We start from the raw sequence: 23,353 nt of genomic DNA, 5'->3' as shown, positions 1-23,353 counted from the left end.
GTCGGCCCGAGAATTGAACCCTGTGGCACCCCCATAGAGACTGCCAGAGGTCCGGACAACAGGCCCTCCGATTTGACACACTGAACTCTATCTGAGAAGTAGTTGGTGAACCAGGCGAGGCAGTCATTTGAGAAACCAAGGCTATTGAGTCTGCCGATAAGAATGCGTTTTTTGACCGAGTCGAAAGCCTTGGCCAGGTTGATGAAGACGGCTGCACAGTGCTGTTTTTTATCGATGACGGTTATGATATAATTTAGGACCTTGAGTGTGTCTGAGGTGCACCCAACCAGATTGCATAGCGGAAAAGGTACGGTGGGATTCGAAATGGTCGGTGATCTGTTTAACTTGGCTTTCGAAGATTTTAGAAAGGCAGGGCAGGATGGATATAGGTCTATAACAGTTTGGGTCTAGAGTGTCTCCCCCTTTGAAGAGGGGGATGACCGCGGCAGCTTTCCAATCTTTGGAGATCTCAGACGATACGAAAGAGAGGTTGAACAGGCTAGTAATAGGGGTTACAACATTTTGGCGGATAATTTCAGAAGAGAGGGTCCAGATTTTCTAGCACAGCTGATTTGTAGGGATCCAGATTTTGCAGCTCTTTCACAACATCAGCTGTCTGGATTTGAGTGAAGGAGAAGCAGGGGGGCTTGGGCAAGTTGCTGTAGGGGGTGCTGAGCTGTGGGCCGGGGTTGGGGTAGGCAGGTGAAAAGCATGGCCAGCCATAGACAAATGCTTATTGAAATGATCTAGTATCGTAGATTTATCGGTGGTGACAGTGTTTCCTAGCCTCAGTGCAGTGGGCAGTTGGGAGGAGGAGTAAACTCTGGGATTCCTCCAGCTCCCTCTCTACCCATCCCCAGGGGCGACAGGCCATGGCTGGGTTTCTCTGTTCCCTGGCTGTCTCAGTGGACCCATATTGATCATGTGGAAGTGTAGACTTACACTACATGACCAAAAGTATGTGGACACCTGCTCGTCGAACGTCTAATTCCGAAATCACGGGCATTAATATGGAGTTGGTCCCTTTTGCTGCTATAACAGCCTCCACTCTTCTGTGAAGGCTTTCCACTAGATGTTGGAACATTGCTGCGGGGACTTGCTTCCATTCAGCCACAAGCATTAGTGAGGTCGGGCACTGATGTTGGGAAATTAGGCCTGGCTCGCAGCCGGCGTTCCAATTCATCCCAAAGGTGTTCGATGGGGTTGAGATCAGGGCTTTTTGCAGCCAGCTAAGTTCTTCCACACCGATCTCGACAAACCATTTCTCTATGGACCTCGCTTTGTGCAGAGGGGCATTGTCATGCTGAAACATGAAAGGGCCTTCCCCAAACTGTTACTACAAAGTTGGAAGCACAGAATTGTCTGGAATGTCATTGTATGCTGAAGCGCTAAGATTTCCCTTCACTAGAACTAAGGGGCCTAGCCCAAACCATGAAAAACAACCCAAGACCATTATTCCTCCTCCACCAAACTTTACAGTTGGCACTATGCTTTGGGGCAGGTAGTGTTTTCCTAGCATCTGCTAAAACCAGATTCGTCCGTCAGACTGCCAGATGGAGAAACGTGATTCATCACTCCAGAGAACGAGTTTCCAGAGTCCAACGAGCTTTACACCACTCCAGCCGATGCTTGGCATGGCACATGGTGATCTTAGGCTTGTGTGTGGCAGCTCGGCCATGGAAACCCATTTCATGAAGCTCCCAATAGACAGTTCTTGTGCTGACATTGCTTCCAGAGGCAGTTTTGAACTCGGTAGAAAGTATTGCAACCGAGGACAGACTAGTTTTACACACTTCAGCACTCGGTGGTCCCGTTCTGTGAGCTTGTGTGGCCTACCATTTTGTGGCTGAGCTGTTGTTGCTCCTAGACATTTCAGCTTCACAATAACAGCACTTACAGTTGACCGGGGCAGCTCTAGCAGGGCAGAACTGAGTTGTTGGAAAGGTGGCATCCTATGATGGTGCCACATTGAAAGTCACTGAGCTCTTCAGTAAGTTCATTGTTTGCCAATGTTTGTCTATGGAGATTGCATGGTTGTGTGCTCAATTTTATACACCTGTCAGCAATGGGTGTGGCTGAAATAGCCGAATCCACAAATTTTAATGGTTGTCCACATACTTTTGTATGTATGTGTATCATCCTGCCTCTGCACTTAGTTACCTTCTCTCTCATAGAAACACACATCTCTGAGAGAAGTGATTTGTAGTCGTAAGTGACATTTTAGGTCAAGATTAACAGCCTGTGTCGTATGGCTCTTTGCCTCTCTCTAAGTTTATTCAAGTTCTTGTACAGTGCAATACAAGGTCAAAACGGCAAGAGTCTAGCAAATCACACCAGCTGTAGTAAAACAATCCATATTTCTCTTAACGCTGTACTGATTTACTTATTCCCTGTGTAAGGGTATCACCTCAATCCACGTCCAGACAAATAGAATGTATGAGTAATCTATTCAGCGTTTTCAGAGTTCTGTGCTCTACATTCTAATGATCTGCCAGGCTCACATGATAATGAATGCAAGGCAGAGGCCTCTGTCTTTGTCTCTGTCTGTCTGCTTATCAGAAACCCACTGCTCAGCCTTAACCTGATTTTAAATTAAATTAAGTACAAAATCACCTCTGCTTTGAATGCTGTTTTTTTTTTGGCACTCCATAGTTATGATATTTATTTTTTGACCACTTGGAGAGAAGTCAAACTAAGCAATCAGTGATGGCTTGGAGGAGTGTGAAACATTTGTTCTTGATTTGCTTCTTCTAGAATTAAGAAATGATTATAAGCAAACTATATTCGCCTCATTTGAGTAAAGACCTGCAGCATTATTGTCAGCAGTACGTGAACGCCATTATTGATTCACAGTGCATTCAGAAAGTATTCAGACCCCATCCCTTTTTCTACATTTTAAGTTACAGCCTTATGCTAAAATTGATTAAATCATTTTTCTCCGCATCAAGTTACACACAATATCACATAATGACAAAGCGAAAACATTTATTTAATTTTTATAAATGTATAAAAAATAAACTTAAATACCTTATTTACATAAGTATTCAGATCCTTTGCTATGAGACTTGAAGTTGCGCTCAGGTGCATCCTGTTTCCATTGGTCATCCTTGATGTTTCTACAACTTGATTGGAGTCTACCTGTGGTAAATTTAATTGATTGGACATGACTTGAATAGGCACACACCTGTCTATATAAGATCCCACAGTTGACAGTGCATATCAGAGCAAAAACCAAGCCATGAGGTCGAAGGAATTGTCCGCAGAGCTCCGAGACAGGATTGTGTCGAGGCACAGATCTGGAGAAGGGTACGAAAACATTTCTGCTGCATTGAAGGTCCCCAAGAACACAGTGGTCTCCATCATTCTTAATTGGAAGAAGTTTGGAACCATCAAGACCCTGCCCAGCCAAACTGAGCAATCGGGGGAAAAGGGCATTGGTCAGGGAGATGACCAAGAACCCGATGGTTACTCTGACAGAGCTCTAGAGTTCCTCTGTGGAGATGGGAGAACTTTCCAGAAGGACAACCATCTTCACAGCACTCCACCAATCAGGCCTTTAGGGTAGAGTGGCCAGACGGAAGCCATTCCTCAGTAAAAGGCACATGACAGCCCGCTTTGAGTTTGCCAAAAGGTATGAATACTTCTGTAAATGTGATATTTCAAAAAAACAGTTTTTGCTTTGTCATTATGGGATAATGTGTGTAGATTGGTGAGGGGGAAAAAACTGTAATCCATTTTAGAATAAGGCTGTAGCGTAACAAAATGTGGGAAAAGTCAAGGGGTCTGAGTAGTTTCCGAATGCACTGTAGCATTCAATCTCACTAGTCAGTTACACCTGTTGTTCTATTTTCAGTCACGGAGGTGTTAAAATGTGAAGGTTAATGTGGGAGTTATGTGATAACGTGGAGTGTGATGTGGTTGTCTTGTGTTGTCAGGGCTAGACCTGGAGGAGGGGAAGGAAGGCGGGTCATGGCTGGGGATCAACAAGAGGGGCAAGCTGGCCGCACTGACCAATTACCTGGAGGGAAGGCCCAATCCAGACGCACAAGGAAGAGGTGAGGACCAATCAGGAAGAGAATAATGTCCACTGAACAGTTTGATATGTGCATGCATCTTTAACAGACAGTCGTGTTTTAATATTTCATTCCTAATAAAGCCTTTGTTCCTAGAAAGCCGACGCTAACGTGAAACTGGTATGGTCAACTGCCTTTTTTAAGGATTCATTCACTAGCATTAGCACCACAATAAGTGAATAGTAGTGTCAGTGTGTTCTCCAGTAGCCAGCTGTTCCTCACTACAGATGCTCAGCCCCCTGAGGGAAACACCTCTTAGTGTAATAGCAGCTTTCTAATTAGTTTATTTTCTTTAAGGCCAGATGTCAGGTGTTTTCCTGACACTTAACCGATGTAGTGCAGTTCCCCCCTATTCGCTAGCAGCCTGTCCTTCTAACACCCAACAAATCAAATAAACGTTTATTGGTTGAGTACACCGTTTAGCAGATGTTGTAGTGGGTGCAGTGAAATGCTTATGTTACTAGCTCCTAACAATGTAGTAAAATGTCAAACAAGTACACAAATAAATATATATATATATATATATATATATATATTTTTTTTTTTTTTTTTTTTAAAGTACAGAACAAAACAAGAACGTCTGGGCGACTCCAATTAACAGCCCAAATAGCACTGTAATAGTAATCCAAATGCAATCTATAAGTATCTACACCAGAAGAATTTACACAAGATATACTAAAAGATATGTACAGCAGTAGATATAATCGGAGTGAGCCATGTCAAGAATCCAGTATATATTAAATATGCGGTGTGTATAAACAGTGTAACTATGTAATTACAGATACAGTAGCAGAGATATTAGAATGAGCTATGTTGGGAATACAGTATTTAAATACTCAGTGTGATACAGGAAGTGTCCAGTGGTTCAATGTCTCTATGACGTGGGACGGCAGCATTGGATTGTGAGTATGAGGTGTGTGTGTGTGTCATAGCTTGTGGTTTTTGTGTGAGTGAGTGTGCATCACCTAATAGACGGCTAGTGATGGCTAGCCGCAATGCCACTAGAGATCCTGGTTCGAGTCCAGCCTCTGTCGCAGCCGGCCGCGACCGGGAGACCCTTAGGGCGGCGCACAATTGGCCCAGTGTTGTCCGGGTTAAGGGAGGGTTTGGCCGGCAGGGATGTCCCTGTCCCATCGCTCACCTGCGATTCCTGTGGCGCCCGGGCGCAGTGCACGCTGATACGGTCGCCAGGTGCACAGTGTTTCCTCCGACACATTGGTGTGACTGGCTTCTGGGTTAAGGGGGCATTGTGTCAAGAAGCTGTGTGGCTTAGTTGGGTTGTGTTTTGGAGGACGCACGGCTCTCAACCTTCACCTCTCCCAAGTCCGTACTGGAGTTGCAGCGATGAGACAAGACTGTAACTACCAATTGGATACCACGAAATTGGGGAGAAAAGAGTTAAAACATTAATTAAAACTGTCTGATGGCCTGGCAATAGAAGCAATTGTTTTGTCTCTCGGTCTTGGCACTGATGCACCTGTACTGACTCCGTAAATAGACAGTAGCCGAGTAAAGTCAATGGCTCGGTTGACTGAGGACCTTAATGATCTTCTTGGCTTTCCTTTAACACCGAGTGCTGTAGATGTCATAGAGAACAGGCAGCAAGCCCCCGGTGATGCGTTAGGCTGACCGCACCACAGTGCTAAATAACGTGGAAACAGATCTCAGATGTCACCCAGTCCAAGACCTATGTTACATATTTTACCTCGAATGTCCTCATCTTAACTGCATCACATTTTGCTTAATAACCAGTGTTGTGAAGATTAATTAGGATGGTATGACTAAATCTGTGTGTTGTTACAAAACCAACTAGGCAGCCTACTGATAAGTCTGCTCTTGCTATGTGTAGGGGTCCTGGGCTTGCCTGACTGGTCTGCAACCTCTCTGAATGTGTGCATTTAGTGTGAAAAGTAAGAATAATGTTGATTCTTTGTGTTGAAGGGTTCTTGGTGTCTAACTTCCTGACGGATCAGAGCCAGGACAGCTACTCCTACCTGAAGAGGGTGTCATCTGAGAGACATCTCTACAACGGCTTCAACCTCCTCACAGCTGAGTTCAAGTGAGTCAAGGGTTTGGGCAGACTGATCAAAACTAGAGAACATGGGATGGGTTGATGAATATTTTTGCTGAGGTTTGGCCTTACCAATCAATGCCCACTTCCTTATAGGACTCTGATCGACAATGCTGTCTCAATTATTTCATTTCCTAAGGTACAGCCAAGACATGCAATTCGAGCTCTAGCCCAAGGCACATAGTTCTCAGAGGATTTTCCACCTAGCCTGTCAGACGTTAACGTGTAGCTATTTCTAAACTGTTATACCTGTCTATTCCTTTCCAAACCTCCATGACATGTCTAGGGCTAGGAGTGGATTTGACACTGGGTATAATAAGTCTCTGTACACGTGTTCTCTCTGAATAAATGGCATAAGCTATAGCCGCCCACTCTCTCACACTCTCTCACACACACACACACACACACACACACACACCCCCCCCCCCCCCTACACACACAAAGTTTTATCAGTCTCCCTATCTTCACACACAGAATAAATCTTGAGCTGAAGGGACCATCATTAGAATTCTGAGAGAACACATGTTAATTTTTTTTCTTTACCAGCCTGACTTATGAGGGTGAGTCAAAAGCTCTGAGATTTTAGAAAAAGGGAAACCAGACAATATTAAAAGTAGCTAACTTTGTCCCCTCCCTCTGTTTTCTCTCTGCAGCAGACAGGCGTGATTTAATTTGATGGACTTGCTTCGTAGACTAGAGAAAAAACCTAACTGGAACCTGCTGAAACTAAGACAGCTGTCATGAACGGGGATTTATAGACATGCCATTGGCATGGCAACCGGGTTCTAGGTCTCATTTTGGAGGTCAGGGGGTTTAGGAACAACTTTTCCCACTTCCTGCTGGGGGATGCAGAGTTCTCCCTGTAGACAAGGGGTCCTGCGCCATATATCCTGCTAACATGGCCTAGGGCAGGAACGGCACGGAATGAGAGCAACTCTCCCCTTTAATCCCCCTCCTCCGTTGTTTTCAGGTATTGTTCTTTTCTCTCCACCTATAAGCTTCTCTCCATTCTCTAAATGCATTGCGCTTATTATAGTAGGTAGATCTCAGCAGGTTTTGTTGTGTCGTAACAGAAAAGCTATTCAGGAATGCAAATTACCTCATTAAGACCAGGAGTTACGGTGCCTTCGGAAAGTATTCAGACCCCTTGACTTTCTCGACATTTTGTTCGATTACAGCCTTATTCAAAATGTATTAAATTGTTTTTTTCCCTCATCAATCTACACACAATACCCCATAATAACAAAGCAAAAAAAGTTCAACCCAAAATAACTGAAATAGCACATTTACATAATTATTCAGACCCTTTACTCAGTACTTTGTTAAAGCAACTTTGGCAGTGATTACAGCCTCGAGTCTTGGGTATGACGCTACAAGCTTGGCACACCTGTATTTGGGGTGTTTCTCCCATTCTCAGGTTGAATGGGGAGCGCTGCAGCTATTTTCAAGTCTCTCCAGAGATGTTCGTTCGGGTTCAAGTCCGGGCTCTGGCTGGGCCACTCAAGGACATTGAGGCTTGTCCCGAAGCCACTCCTGCGTTGTCTTGGCTGTGTCCTTGGGTCGTTGTCCTGTTGGAAGGTTAACCTTTCCCCCAGTCTGAGGTCCTGAGTGCTCTGGAGCAGGTTTCCATCAATGATCTCTCTGCGCTCTGTTCATCTTTGCCTCAATCCAGACTAGTCTCCCAGTCCCTGCCGCTGAAAACATCCCCACAGCATGATGCTTCCACCACCATGCTTCACCGTAGGGATGGTGCCTGGTTTCCTCCAGGCATGATGCTTGGCATTCAGGCCAAATAGTTCAATCTTGGTTTCATCAGACCAGAGAATCTTGTTTCATGGTCTGAGAGTCTTTAGGTGCTTTTGGCAAACTCCAAGATGGTGGTCATGTGCCTTTTACTGAGGAGTGGCTTACCTCTGGTCACTCTACCATAAAGGCCTGATTGGTAGAGTGCTGCAGAGATGGTTGTCCTTCTGGAAGGTTTCTTCCATCTCCACAGAGGAACTCTAGAGCTCTGTCAGTGACCATCAGGTTCTTGGTCACCTCCCTGACCAAGGCCCTTCTCCCCTGATTGCTCAGCTTGGCCTGGCGGCCAGCTCTAGGAAGAGTCTCTTGGTGGTTCCAAACTTCTTCCATTTAAGAATGATGGAGGCCACTGTGTTCTTGGGGACCTTCAATGCTGCAGACATTTTTTGGTACCCTTCTCCAGATCTGTGCCTCGACACAATCCTGTCTCGGCTCTCTTCAGACAATTCCTTTTACCTCATGGCTTGGTTTTTGCTCTGACATGCACTGTCAACTGTGGGACCTTATATAGACAGGTGTGTGCCTATTCAAGTCATGCCCAATCAATTAAATTTACCACAGGTGGAATCCAATCAAGTTGTAGAAACATCTCAAGGATGATCAATGGGAACAGGATGCACCTGAGCTCAATTTCGAGTCCCATAGCAAAGGGTCTGAATACTTATGTAAATAAGGTTTTTCTGTTTTTTTTATTTTTAATATAATTTGCAAAAACCTGTCATTATGGCGTATTGTGTGTAGATTGCTGAGCATTTTTTTTATTCAATCCATTTTAGAATAACGCTGTAATGTAACAATGTGGAAAAAGTCAAGGGGTCTGAATACTTTCCAAAGGCACTGTTTGTCCATGTTTGGCTGCTGACCCTGCGGTAAGAGACTTAACCAAAGGAGACATCACTGCCACTATAAATGTACATGCACTTACACACACACACACACACACGAGATGAGATGTCAGCTGAGAGAGAGCAACAAGCAATATGTGTTTATTTGATGATGCATGGTCTGGCCCAGTCAGTCATCTGGGTCTGAAATCACTCCATCCCTCTGTCTGCCTGGGCCTATGGAGCCTCCTGTAGACCCACAACTAGATGTATGGATGCTGACAGATGGGACACCACGGTACGCAATGCCATAATAAAACAGACAAGGGATGGCAGCTGCTGTGACTGTCATGTATTTGTTTGTAGACCTTTTTAATAAAGGCTCATTATAGAGCTATTAGTTTCCCCCCTCTGCACAGTGAAACAGCAGTGATGTGTGTTGGTTAGAGACAACCCAGAGGAAATACTGTCTGTCTGTGGCTGCTCTTTTTCTGAAACGATAGATGCGTCTTGTCTCTTGCATACAGAGAAGGTACTATATTACAATCAGTGGATTTGTCATCCATCCTTAACCAATGACGTGACGATTTATGATTTGGGGGTGAATGGCGATGTGGGACAAGATGTGTGGCGGACATTTTAAACATCATCTCTATATCTTCCTCTTGTATAATGTTTATACTCATCGTCATGGGGATGCACTAATAGGAAAGGCTTATACTTGTATATTTATCACCCAACTGAATAAAAATGTTAATCTCTCAACTTCAAATCTGTATTGGCATGATTTATATTACACCTTCCCTTAATTATGTTGCTTGTAAAACCAATATTGCCTTGATTAATAATCCATAGCTCTGTCGATTGGTTTGCATTCTTTCAAATGACTTGATTTCTTTGCATGCATTTGTTTCCTCTCTGACTGAGCCTTGGCGGAACTAAAGAAGTATATTTCAAATGTATCAATGTTTTTTTCAACTTTTTATCTCAATTGCCCTCAATTTAATGTTGTTAGCACTGACCCTGAAGAAGGCACATTGATGCCGAAATGTTGGTGTTTTTTTACCTAGTACTGGGAGGTTATATTTATGGAGTGTGCGACTCTTTGTTTTTATAGCACTGACAGCCAAGCAGCTGTCATATTTATTCATTCAAGACTGTGGTGGTAGAAGATTATCCCTTTATTCAGGAGCAAAGACTCCGTCAGACTCTTAACTGTCATCTCATGACATCCCACAATGCAATTCCAGCGTTCCTGAGCCTTCCTAATAACCAGCCGAATTCAGAATACATTTAAAGTATACAGTGAGGGAAAAAAGTATTTGATCCCCTGCTGATTTTGTACGTTTGCCCACTGACAAAGAAATGATCAGTCTATAATTTTAATGGTAGGTTTATTTGAACATTGAGCGACAGAATAACAACAAGAAAATCCTGAAAAACGCATGTCAAAAATGTTATAAAATGATTTGCATTTTAATGAGGGAAATAAGTATTTGACCCCCTCTCAATCAGAAAGATTTCTGGCTCCCAGGTGTCTTTTATACAGGTAACGAGCTGAGATTAGGAGCACACTCTTAAAGGGAGCGCTCCTAATCTCAGTTTGTTACCTGTATAAAAGACACCTGTCCATAGAAGCAATCAATCAATCAGATTCCAAACTCTCCACCATGGCCAAGACCAAAGAGCTCTCCAAGGATGCCAGGGACAAGATTGTAGACCTACACAAGGCTGGAATGGGCTACAAGACCATCGCCAAGCAGCTTGGTGAGAAGGTGACAACAGTTGGTGCGTTTATTCGCAAATGGAAGAAACACAAAAGAACTGTCAATCTCCCTCGGCCTGGGGCTCCATGCAAGATCTCACCTCGTGGAGTTGCAATGATCATGAGAACGGTGAGGAATCAGCCCAGAACTACACGGGAGGAATCTTGTCAATGATCTCAAGGCAGCTGGGACCATAGTCACCAAGAAAACAATTGGTAACACACTGCGCCGTGAAGGACTGAAATACTGCAGCGCCCGCAAGGTCCCCCTGCTCAAGAAAGCACATATACATGCCCGTCTGAAGGTTGCCAATGAACATCTGAATGATTCAGAGGACAACTGGGTGAAAGTGTTGTTTTCAGATGAGACCAAAATAGAGCTCTTTGGCATCAACTCAACTCGCCGTGTTTGGAGGAGGAGAAATGCTGCCTATGACCCCAAGAATACCATCCCCACCGTCAAACATGGAGGTGGAAACATTATGCTTTGGGGGTGTTTTTCTGCTAAGGGGACAGGACAACTTCACCGCATCAAAGGGACGATGGACGGGGCCATGTACCGTCAAATCTTGGGTGAGAACCTCCTTCCCTCAGCCAGGGCATTGAAAATGGGTCGTGGATGGGTATTCCAGCATGACAATGACCCAAAACACACGGCCAAGGCAACAAAGGAGTGGCTCAAGAAGAAGCACATTAAGGTCCTGGAGTGGCCTAGCCAGTCTCCAGACCTTAATCCCATAGAAAATCTGTGGAGGGAGCTGAAGGTTTGAGTTGCCAAACGTCAGCCTCGAAACCTTAATGACTTGGAGAAGATCTGCAAAGAGGAGTGGGACAAAATCCCTCCTGAGATGTGTGCAAACCTGGTGGCCAACTACAAGAAACGTCTGACCTCTGTGATTGCCAACAAGGGTTTTGCCACCAAGTACTAAGTCATGTTTTGCAGAGGGGTCAAATACTTATTTCCGTCATTAAAATGCAAATCATTTTCTAACATTTTTGACATGTGTTTTTCTGGATTTTTTGTTGTCGTTATTCTGTCTCTCACTGTTCAAATAAACCTACCATTAAAATGATAGACTGATCATTTCTTTGTAAGTGGGCAAACGTACAAAATCAGCAGGGGATCAAATACTTTTTTCCCTCACTGTACATTCTCCAACACTTTTTAGAAATTGGGTTGTTGGTGTGGTTCTTTCCTTAACACAGCTGAAGTTGACTGGCTTTTCTTTGTTCACAGAGGAACTAGGTATGGCTGTTCACAGAGTAACTAGGACGTGACGGTCAGATCAGATGTTGCTATGGGTGGTCTTGCTGTTGGGATTAGAGCTGCTTTCTTTCTGTTGGGATTAGAGCTGCTGGCTAAACAGTCAGATGTTTAGCTCTGTGGCTCAACTTGCATCATGAAATTGTCTACCCTTGGACTTGCCAAGATACCTCCCACCCCCGACCCCACTGATGGTTATAAATGCCCATTCAACCAATGTCAAAAACATCAGCAAGCTCGGCACAGCAGCAAGGAGCAAAATAAGGCACTACTTAAACACTTCCGAATAATGGACTGCATTCTATTTAAAAACATATACTATCCTGCATGGGGATTATCATTCTGGCCAGCTAGATCTTCAAAGTGCTGTTTCTAAAGCTTCACAGAGAACTTTCTCTTCCCGTTGGTTTGTTCACACTGCCCAGTGCTAGCTTCCACCTCCCATGGTTTCCTCATCTCAGCTCAAATCTCCATGCAGCAGAAATGATGAGGTTTTGATATCCACACACACTGGCAAGAATATCAGAAATACTTCTTTCCATTGTGCTTTTGGGTGAGACTATTAAGCTTAGACCTCAATGTGTTCAAACAGTATGTGAGTGTTTGTCTGGGTTGGGACCGAGAGTAATCTTCACAAATAGCTCCATCTCTCCTCAGCCCAATGAGCCCAAAGCACCATTTGGCCACCTCTCTGTAGGTTTGCAGTTTTATATACATATCAAGAGAGGGGTTATTTGTGAAGAAGAGTATAAAAACCGAGTCAACAAGGAAGGAAGCTACAAGACGATAATATGCAACAAAGTAACAAATTTTTTTCTGTCATTACTGTAGTTACCAGCAGTTACATTGCCAAAAGTTTTTGTATCATTCTGGTTTGGCTTTAATCAGCTAGACTTTGATATCGTTTGGTTTGAAGATGGGTAATGTTAAAATGGCTTTCATCATTTTCCCACAGCCGTTTTACTAGCACACTGACTTACCGGCCTTTTTAAAATTCCTCTGCCCTAGGACATTTACACCAGATGAGAAATGGTAACACAAACAGATACCCTTTGCAAAGGAGCAAGGTCTACTCTTTTCCCGGCTTAATTGCTTATTGCGGCATAAACAAATTTACAAGCTCGGACAGGCTAATTAGCTTCTAATTAATTGGAAGGGATACGTATTTAGCAGACAGCGGAGCCCCTCATGTCAGATATTTGATTTTGTCAGTCCCTCTGTCCGTGGCAATTTGTAGATGTTATTATCAAACAAGTCTCAATCTCATGCTGGGAGAGTAATCTTCTCTCTTCTCATATAGCTCTTTAGAAGAAGCGCAGCTCAGGGATGGAAACAGGAAACAGTTAAGACTTTGATGTATTTAACTTTTGACCCTGGCCACTGACTCCACAGATCAGCGCCATAGCAGGTATCTGGATATGTTCTAGTCTGGAGGTTAGATATTGATGCAGTGTTGCACCAGTCTACACATTTGACTGATGATGCTACTGATGGCTGTCAAACAACTGACAAGGCAATTAATTCACTTTCAACACTTGTTTTGGTTGTGATTCATTCATTCATTTTCCTGTACTGCAGTTGAAAAGACTTTAATGTCGGAGAGGCGTTCCAAATAGAAGTAGGATCTCTTTTTCAGCCAGGGCAGGAGAGATGTTAACAGACTCAAGGTCTAGTTAGACTGGAGGACGATTTGCAACGGCCTACTGTTTAATTTATTTTTGTATTTTTTTAAATCACCTCATCTGCTTGCCATCTAATGCTACAATTTACCATTGTCTAGTTTTTATTTGGCATTTCAATTGCCTTTACAAATGCAGTGGCTCCATTAATCGCTGCTAAGCAAAGCTGAGCAGGAAATCATAGCAAATTGTATAAAGGATGACCCTCACAATTAAACAGAACTTTAATCAGTCGCCAACTTGCATGTGTAATTTCCTCTCATGGTGTCCAATGCAGGGCCAAAGAAGACACTATGTGTTACTATGGAAACAGAGGCAACACCGAACCCATCCATCTAAATCCAGGTCTGCATTTCTTTCATGTGGAATATCTTTTGCATTAATATACGTGTGTGTGTGTGTGTGTGTGTGTGTGTGTGTGTGTGTGTGTGTGTGTGTGTGTGTGTGTGTGTGTGTGTGTGTGTAATTATACTATATTATATCATTGCACCATACAAGCATGCAGGATTTTGACTATGAGCCTATGCCTCTGTATGTGAGTGCATGTTTTGGGGGATAACATGCACGTTTTGTAGGAGTCTCTGTTCTCTAGCAATGCTGTGTGTCTGCTCCAGCAGGAATCTATGGTTTGAGTAACTCCCTGTTGGAGACCCCGTGGAGGAAGCTGCAGCATGGGAAGAGACTGTTCACCAGTGTAGTGAACCAGCCCTTGCCCTGTGACGGTCTGGTCCAGGACCTGCTCAACGTCCTCAACAACGAGGAGCTGTGAGTTTACCACACACTCTCTATCAATAATACAGTTAATGTAACACAGTAAATTCTTCATCAATACCTGTACATGCACACTCAAAACACTACACATGAAGACACACACCTGCACAATGTGCAGTTCAGTTTACATTTTGAAGCAGTCAATATGACATGGCATAATCTACATTAAAACATATACCTACAGTACCAGTCAAAAGTTTGGACACGCCTACTCATTCAATTTTTTTATTTTTTTTAAACTATTTTCTACATTGTAGAATAATAGTGAAGACATCAAAACTATGAAATAACACATGGAATCATGTCGTAATCAAAAAATATAATATATCATATTTGAGATTCTTCAAAGTAGCCACCCTTTGCCTTGATGACAGCTTTGCGCACTCTTGGCATTCTCTCAACCAGTTTCATGAGGTAGTCACCTGGAATGCATTTCAATTAACAGGTGTTCATTTGTGGAATTTCTTTCCTTCTTAATGTGTTTGAGCCTATCAGTTGTGTTGTGACAAGGTAGGGGGGGTACCTTGGGCTCCCGAGTAGTGCAGCGGCCTAAGGCACTGCATCTCAGTGCTAGAGGCATCACTACAGACTCTGGTTTGATTCCAGGCTATATCACAATTGGCCCAGCGTCGTTAGGGTTTGGCCGGGGTAGGCCGTCATTGTAAATAAGAATTTGTTCTTAACTGACTTGCTTAGATAAATAAACGTTAAATAAAAAAATTAAAAATACAGAAGATAGCCCTATTTGGTAAAAGACCAAGTCCATATTATGGCAAGAACAGCTCAAATATACAAAGAGAAACAACAGTTCATCATTACTTAAAGATATTTTGAAACTTTGAAAGTTTCTTCAAGTGCAGTTGCAAAACCATCAAGCGCTGATGAAACTGGCTCTCATGAGGACCGCCACAGGAAAGGAAGACACAGAGTTACCTCTGCTGCAGAGGATAAGTTCATTAGAGTTAACTGCACCTCTGATTGCAGCCCAAGTAAATGCTTCATAGAGTTCAAGTAACAGACACATCTCAAAATCAACTGTTCAGAGGAGACTGAGTGAATCTGGCTTTCAACCACTACTAAAGGACACTAATAAGAAGAGACTTGACTTGGGCCAAGTCTTTGTGAGACGCAGAGTAGGTGAACGGATGATCTCCGCATGTGTGGTTCCCACCGTGAAGCATGGAGGAGGTGGTGTGGGGGTGCTTTGCTGGTGACACTGTCTGTGATTTATGTAGAATTCAAGGCACGCTCAACCAGCATGGCTACCACAGCATTTTGCAGCGATACGCCGCCCCATCTGGTTTGTGTTTAGAGGGACTATCATTTGTTTTTCAACAGGACATTGACCCAAAACACTCCCCCAGGCTGTGTAAGGGCTATTTAACCAAGAAGAAGAGGGATGGAGTGCTGCATCAGATGACCTGGCCTCCACAATCCCCCAATCTCAACCCAATTAAGATGGTTTGGGGTGAGTTGGACCGCAGAGTGAAGGAAAAGCAGCCAACAAGTGCTCAGCATATGTGGGAACTCCTTCAAGACTGTTGTGAAAGCATTCCAGGTGAAGCTGGTTGAGAGAATGCCAAGAGTGTGCAAAGCTGTCATCAAGGCAAAGGGTGGCTACTTTGAAGAATCACAAATATAAAATATATTTGGATTTGTTTAACACTTTTTTTGGTTACTACATGATTCCATATGTGTAATTTCATAGTTTTGATGTCTTCACTCTTATTCTACAATGTAGAAAATAGTAAAAATAAAGAAAAACCCTTGAATGAGTATGTGTGTCCAAACCTTTGACTGGTACTATACATACTCACTATCACTCGTAAGATATTTGGGAGTAACTTACAAGGACATGTAAATGTGTCTAAGGATAACACTTCTTCACATTTACTAAGGCTATAAATATGCTTACTCATTATTGGTTTGCGAGTACCACAGGTGGACATTCAACATGGCTACATGGGGATCAAACGTGAACACTACTTAACTAAGAGAACATGTAGTCCTGCACACATTACATGAATGTGCAATTAGGAAAATAGTACACTGCTGTTGTTGGAATCTTGCGCTTTTATGTTGAATTAATTGCAAAGCTTTTAATCAGTTAACTTTTGCTCTCCACAGACTACACTTACCTTACTCTTTTATAGGTTTATCAGCTCCACAATGTGCATTATGTAGTGCTGAAATGTATGTCCTATTATATAAATCGTTTTTGAAACTTTCAGTTCAGTAGAAACGTTCTGTTTTTCTCCATGCACCTGGTAACACTGAAGTTGGGTAAATAGTTGTACTTTTTCCAATTGGTTCCAATCCAAAACTCTTAAGTCAGGAGGTTTGAGGGAGAAGTTGAGAACTGTGTCTTTTCTGAAGGTACGCCCCTTTCTGTTCCAAATCTCTGTGACAGTCTGAGGAGGTTTGAGTGAGAACGGTTTCTGTTTTTATTCTTTAGGAACACTCCTGACCCGGCTCAGGAGAGCCAGGGTGAAGGGTACAGCAGCCCCATGCTGCGGGTCCTGTCCTCCGTGTGTGTTCGATCCCCGCATTATGGCACAAGGTCAGAGTCCTCCCAGTCCATGACACCAATTAGCTAGGCCAGACTCCTAGAGATACAATATAATACCAGAGTGTCTTTTGTGATAAACCTTGCCAATGTTCAACCTAGTGTTCTTATTTAATTCTGTGGTCCCAGTCCCACCAATTGGCTCTCCCATTTGTCATGCGGTGCCTGCCATCAGAGGTGAGGGCTGTGCTTGTGGGGTTTAAAAGCAGGGACATATTCATAGGGCACCAAGGAAAATGAAAACAATTGGTTCTTATTTGACAAATCCATGGTCGTCTTCATTAGTGCGCACCGTAGCAAACGGCAGACGTTTTGCAACAAATTATTTTCTTATTGGACAAATCCAGTTAGTACCTCTCTGTTTCAGTCCGTTTAGCTCTGTTGCTGCATAATAATTACGCACCATACATCATACAGCCCCTCGTGCATATAATCTCATCTATAACCAGCATGCCCCTGGCCTCCAGTCTAGTGTGATAATGAAAGGTGATTATGGAGCTCTTCCCCAGCATCACAATATGCGTTTTCCCCGTATTTAACATGCATACGCCCCTGATCTCGTTTCACCCCTCTATTTATCTGATGTTTTGTGTCTCTGCCGTTTTCAGGACCAATACCATTATCCTCATAGACTCATCAGGGAATGTCACCTTCACAGAGCGCACCATGCTCAACTGTGACATCAGCCAATGGAGCACAAGCTCTTTCCAGTTCAAACTTAAGGACTGAAGATGGCTATATGGGAATTACACTGTGCCTTTCTGCATCCATCCTCCCACAGCAAGCTCTGGCTACACCGAAGTGGAATGAACATTTTCCTTTTTCCATTTAAAATGGTGGTGGGAGAGAGTGAAATTATGGCACTTGTTTGGAAAGAGTTTGATTTGCATTTGTCAAGTAGTTGTCTTTGGAAAATATATTTTAGCATGGCTTAGACATACAAATGTGTGAATTTATCAAATCATACATTATGGGTGTTATTTCATCTTAAATTATATCAAAGAACTTGCTATTCTCATTAAAATATTTTGATTTGTGTACTTAAAAAGTGGTTTTATTGCCAAAGGACAAATGTAATATAACAAACTAAAAGACATTTTTTACATTTGACATTGCATCTATTTACTCAGCACTGGATTGCTGAGGAAGACGAGAACTAAAAGGTTGATAAGTAATTTCTGGCTTCGTGCCTCAGACTGCCATCTTCTAGGCGACTTGGTTTGTATCTCAAGAGTGTAAAATGGTAACACTCATAGAAGCAGCCATCACCATCCGTATAAAAAACTGTAAAAATGACAGTTTTGATTTCCTAAATGTTCATCTCAGGTGTTATAACCTTCATTTACATTTACATTTAAGTCATTTAGCAGACGCTCTTATCCAGAGCGACTTACAAATAGGTGCATTCACCTTATGATATCCAGTGGAACAACCACTTTACAATAGTGCATCTAAATCTTTTAGGGGGGGGGGGGGTTAGAAGGATTACTTTATCCTATCCTAGGTATTCCTTAAAGAGGTGGGGTTTCAGGTGTCTCCGGAAGGTGGTGATTGACTCCGCTGTCCTGGCGTCGTGAGGGAGCTTGTTCCACCATTGGGGTGCCAGAGCAGCGAACAGTTTTGACTGGGCTGAGCGGGAACTGTGCTTCCTCAGAGGTAGGGGGGCCAGCAGGCCAGAGGTGGATGAACGCAGTGCCCTTGTTTGGGTGTAGGGCCTGATCAGAGCCTTTCCTTTGACATAATTATGAAGGCATATTACGACAGCCTGCCTTGTACTATAATAATTATCATTGCACCAGATTTTGACCCAGGTTTGCTAGTTACAAGTAAAACACAGAGGAAAGCACTTGAAATGTTTTTTCTAAATGGTAAGCAAAGTGTTTTTTCTTTTTATATTTTCTGCCTTGTTCCACATACTGCATAGGAGAACAGATTGCCTTGCTGTGAAATAACTGAAAGGATTCCTTTTGTCACTCACACCTTCAGTGTTCTGTGTTTTTTTTCCACTTTTTCTCCATGTATAACAGTCCGTTACTCTCACAAATTGTAATGACCGTTTCAAATGTTGTGTGTTGATGTGTACCATTGAGGATCCCAGTGGTTTTATGTAACTGACCTCAGGTATCCATAGAAGTATAGAAACCCCTGTTTATCATGTCACTGTTGTCTTGATATAAATTGTGAATAAAGGACTTTTTCATCTGTATTATAAACTCAATCTATATTGCAAATGTATAGTATTCTTTCAAGAATATATCTAATCAGCCAATTTTATTAGACAATCACAAGCTTATTAAAGCTTGTGGGGCTCCCGAGTGGTGCAGCGGTCAAAGGCACTGCATCTCAGTGCAAGAGGTGTCACTGCAGTCCCTGGTTCAAATCCAGGCTGCGTCACATCCAGCTGTGATTGGGAGTCCCAGCGTCGTCCTGGGTTGGCCGTCATTGTAAATAAGAATTTGTTCTTAACTGAATTGCCTAGTTAAATAAAGGTAAAAAATAATAATATATACATAAAAAAAGCAATGTTTATGTATGGTTGGTAGCTGAATAAGCTGTGGTCATTGCAATTTTGATGTTTATATACTGAACAACAATATAAACACACATGCAACAATTTCATAGATTTTACTGAGTTACAGTTCACATGAGGAAATCGGTTAATTTAAATGAATTCATAAGGCCCTTATCTATGGATTTCACTAATATGCATCTGTTGGTCACGTATACAGTGCCTTCAGAAAGTATTCAGACCCCTTGACTTTTTCCATATTTTATTATGTTACAGCCTTATTCTAAAATGGATCAAATAAAAAATAAAAAATGGCAAATGTTATTAAATATTAAAAAAAAACATATACCTTATTTACATAAGTATTCAGACTCTTTGCTATGAGACTCGAAATTGAGCTCATGTGCATCCTGTTTCCATTGGTCATCCTTGAGATGTTTCTACAACTTCACTGGAGTCTACCTGTGGTAAATTCAATTGATTGGACATGATTTGGAAAGGCATATAAGGTCCCACAGTTGACAGTGCATGTCAGAGCAAAAACCAAGCCATGAGGTCGAAGGAATTGTCCATAGAGCTCCGAGACAGGATTGTGTCGAGGCACAGATCTGGGGAAGGGTACCAAAACATGTCTGCAGCATTAAAGGTACCCAAGAACACAGTGGCCTCCATTATTCTTAAATGGAAGAAGTTTAGAACCACCAAAACTCTTCTTAGAGCTGGCCGGCCGGCCAAACTAAGCAATCGGGGGAGAAGGGTCTTGGTCAGGGAGGTGACCAAGAACCCGATGCTCACTCTGACAGAGCTCTAGAGTTCATCTGTGGAGATGGAAGAACTTTCCAGAAAGACAACCATCTCTGCAGCACTCAAACAATCAGGCATTTATGGTAGAGTGGCCAGACGGAAGCCACTCCTCAGTAAAAGGCACACAACAGCCCACTAGGAGTTTGCCAAAAGGCACCTAAAGACTCTCAGACCATGAGAAACAAGATTCTCTGGTCTGATGAAACCAAGATTGAACTCTTTGACCTGAATGCCATGCATCACGTCCAGAGGAAACCTGGTACCATCCCTTTGGTGAAGCATGGTGGTGGTAGCATCATGCTGTGGGGAAGTTTTTCAGCGGCAGGGACTGAAAGATTAGTCAGGATCGAAGCAAAGATGAACGGAGCAAAGTACAGAGAGATCCTTGATGAAAACCTGCTCCCTTGAGTGGTCAAGCCAGAGCCCGGACTTGAACCCAATCTAACATGTCTGGAGAGACCTGAATCAAATGAAATCTAATTTTATTGGTCACATACACGTGATTAGCAGATGTTATTGCGGGTGTAGCGAAATGCTTGTGCTTCTAGCTCCGACAGTAAAGTAGTATCAAATCAAATCAAATTGTATTGGTCACTTACACATGGTTAGCAGATGTTAATGCGAGTGTTGCAAAATGCTTGTGCTTCTAGTTCCGACCATGCAGTAATATCTAACAAGTAATCTAACAATTTCACAACAACTACCTTGTACACACAAGTTTAAGGAATGAATAAGAATATGTACATATAAATATATGGATGACCGATGGCCGAATGGCATAGGCAAGATGCAGTAGATGGTATAGAGTACAGTATATACATATGAGATGAGTAATGTAGGGTATGTAAACATTATATAAAGTGGCATTGTTTAAAGTGACTAGTGATACATTTATTACATCCAATTTTTAATTATTAAAGTGGCTAGAGAATTGAGTCAGAATGTTGGCAGCAGCCACTCAATGTTAGTGATGGCTGTTTAACAGTCTGATGGCCTTGAGATAGAAGCTGTTTTTAAGTCTCTCTGTCCCAGCTTTGATGCACCTGTACTAACCTCGCCTTCTGGATAATAGCGGGGTGAACAGGCAGTGGCACGGGTGGTTGTTGTCCTTGATGATCTTTTTGGCCTTCCTGTGACATCAGGTGGTGTAGGTGTCTTGGAGGGCAGGTAGTTTGCCCCCGGTGATGCGTTGTGCAGACCTCACTACCCTCTGGAGAGCCTTGCGGTCGTGGGCGGAGCAGTTGCCGACAGGATGCTCTCGATTGTGCATCTGTAAAAGTTTGTGAGTGTTTTTGGTTACAAGACAAATTTCTTCAGCCTCCTGAGGTTGAAGAGGCACTGTTGCGCCTTCTTCACCACGCTGTTTGCGTGGGTGGACCATTTCAGTTTGTCCGTGATGTGTACGCCGAGCAACTTAAAACTTTCCACCTTCTTCACTACTGTCCCATCGATGTGGATAGGGGGGTGCTCCCTCTGCTGTTTCCTGAAGTCCACGATCATCTCCTTTGTTTGATGTTGACTGTGAGGTTGTTTTCCTGACACCATACTCCGAGGGCCCTCACCTCCTCCCTATAGGCTGTCTCGCCGTTGTTGGTAATCAAGCCTACCACTGTGGTGTCGTCTGCAAACTTGATGATTGAGTTGGAGGCGTGCATGGCCATGCAGTCATGGGTGAACAGGGAGTACAGGAGAGGGCTGAGAACGCACCCTTGTGGGGCCCCAGTGTTGAGGATCAGCGGGGTGGAGATGTTGTTTCCTACCCTCACCACCTGGGGGCGGCCCGTCAAAGTCCAGGACCCAGTTGCGCAGGGCGGGGTCGAGACCCAGGGTCTCGAGCTTAATGACAAGTTTGGAGGGTACTATGGTGTTAAATGCTGAGCTGTAGTCGATGAACATCATTCTTACATAGGTATTCCTCTTTTCCAGATGGGTTAGGGCAGTGTGATTGCGATTGCGTCGTCTGTGGACCTATTGGGGCGGTAAGCAAATTGGAGTGGGTCTAGGGTGTCAGGTAGGGTGGAGGTGATATGATCCTTGACTAATCTTTCAAAGCACTTCATGATGACGGAAGTGAGTGCTACGGGGCGATAGTCGTTTAGCTCAGTTACCTTAGCTTTCTTGGGAACAGGAACAAGGGTGGCCCTCTTGAAGCATGTGGGAACAGCAGACTGGGATAGGGATTGATTGAATATTTCCGTAAACACACCAGCCAGCTGGTCTGCGCATGCTCTGAAGACGCGGCTTGGGATGCCGTCTGGGCCGGCAGCCTTGCGAGAGTTAAAACGTTTACATTTTTTACTCACGTTGGCTGCGGTGAAGGAGAGTCTGCAGGTTTTGGTAGCAGGCGGTGTCGGTGGCACTGTATTGTCCTCAAAGCGAGCGAACAAGTTGTTTAGTTTGTCTGGGAGCAAGACATCGGCATCCACGACGGGGCTGGTTTTCTTTTTGTAGTCCGTGATTGACTGTAGACCCTACCACATTCCTCTCGTGTCTGAGCCGTTGAATTGCGACTCTACTTTGTCTCTATACTGACGCTTAACTTGTTTGATTGCCTTGCGGAGGGAATAGCTACACTGTTTGTTTCCGGTCGCCTTGCCTAACAAGTAATGTCTAACAAATTACACAACATATGCACACAAATCTAAGTTGGAATGAATTCAAACTTTATACTGTAACGACCCGGTATTGTGTTCTGTGTTTGTGGGTGTGTTATGGTTCTCATGGCTACTAGCAGGGGTTAAATATGTCAGGACAGAGGGAAAGGTTGGGGGGTTTATGATGGGTAATCCCGCGGGATTTGGAAATGCATAAATAGGGATTACTGTCTCATCTTTCTTTCTTTCTGTTCGGGGCCTTGCTCTGTTCCTATGGGAGTGACCCTTAACTCGACATGGTATAATTGTGTACGTTCGGCATTTAGCGGCGTGGGCTGTGGCCTGAACAATAGCCCAGTTTAGGAATAAACCTGTGTTCTGACCTGCACACCTAGAGTCCGTCTCTTTTCCCTTTATGACCCAGCCGGGTCATTACAATACAGTTGAAGTTGTAGGTTTACATACACTTAGGTTGGAGTCATTAAAACTCGTTTTTCAACCACAATTGTTTTGTTAACAAACTATAGGTTTGGCAAGTCGGTTAGGACATCTACTTTGTGCATGACACAAGTCGTTTTCCAACAATTGTTTACAGATAGATTATTTCACTTATAATTCACTGTATCAATT

At 43.3% G+C, this 23,353-nt stretch overlaps 1 protein-coding gene across 3 annotated transcripts in view; it reads left to right on the top strand.

Moving 5' to 3' along the window:
* Nucleotides 1-19,022, top strand: part of LOC106580470 (transport and Golgi organization 2 homolog) — a 28,677-nt gene extending 9,655 nt beyond the window's left edge. For 2 of the 3 annotated variants that reach the window (XM_014161581.3, XM_014161586.3), the window contains exons 4-9: nt 3,936-4,055; nt 6,015-6,132; nt 13,757-13,824; nt 14,094-14,244; nt 16,706-16,810; nt 17,425-19,022. In XM_014161581.3, coding sequence (XP_014017056.1) covers nt 3,936-4,055; nt 6,015-6,132; nt 13,757-13,824; nt 14,094-14,244; nt 16,706-16,810; nt 17,425-17,545 — 683 coding nt within the window. In that variant the 3' untranslated portion in view covers nt 17,546-19,022. The remainder of the gene's footprint in view (nt 1-3,935; nt 4,056-6,014; nt 6,133-13,756; nt 13,825-14,093; nt 14,245-16,705; nt 16,811-17,424) is intronic. The other variant, XM_014161582.3, reaches the window with a different exon arrangement.
* Nucleotides 19,023-23,353: the final 4,331 nt, after the last annotated feature.

Source organism: Salmo salar, chromosome 20, assembly GCF_965601325.2.
Source record: "Salmo salar chromosome 20, fSalSal1, whole genome shotgun sequence".
In the NCBI taxonomy this organism is placed as follows: domain Eukaryota; kingdom Metazoa; phylum Chordata; class Actinopteri; order Salmoniformes; family Salmonidae; genus Salmo; species Salmo salar.
Note: the sequence above shows the minus strand (reverse complement) of the source record. Positions and strands in the feature narration are given on the sequence as shown.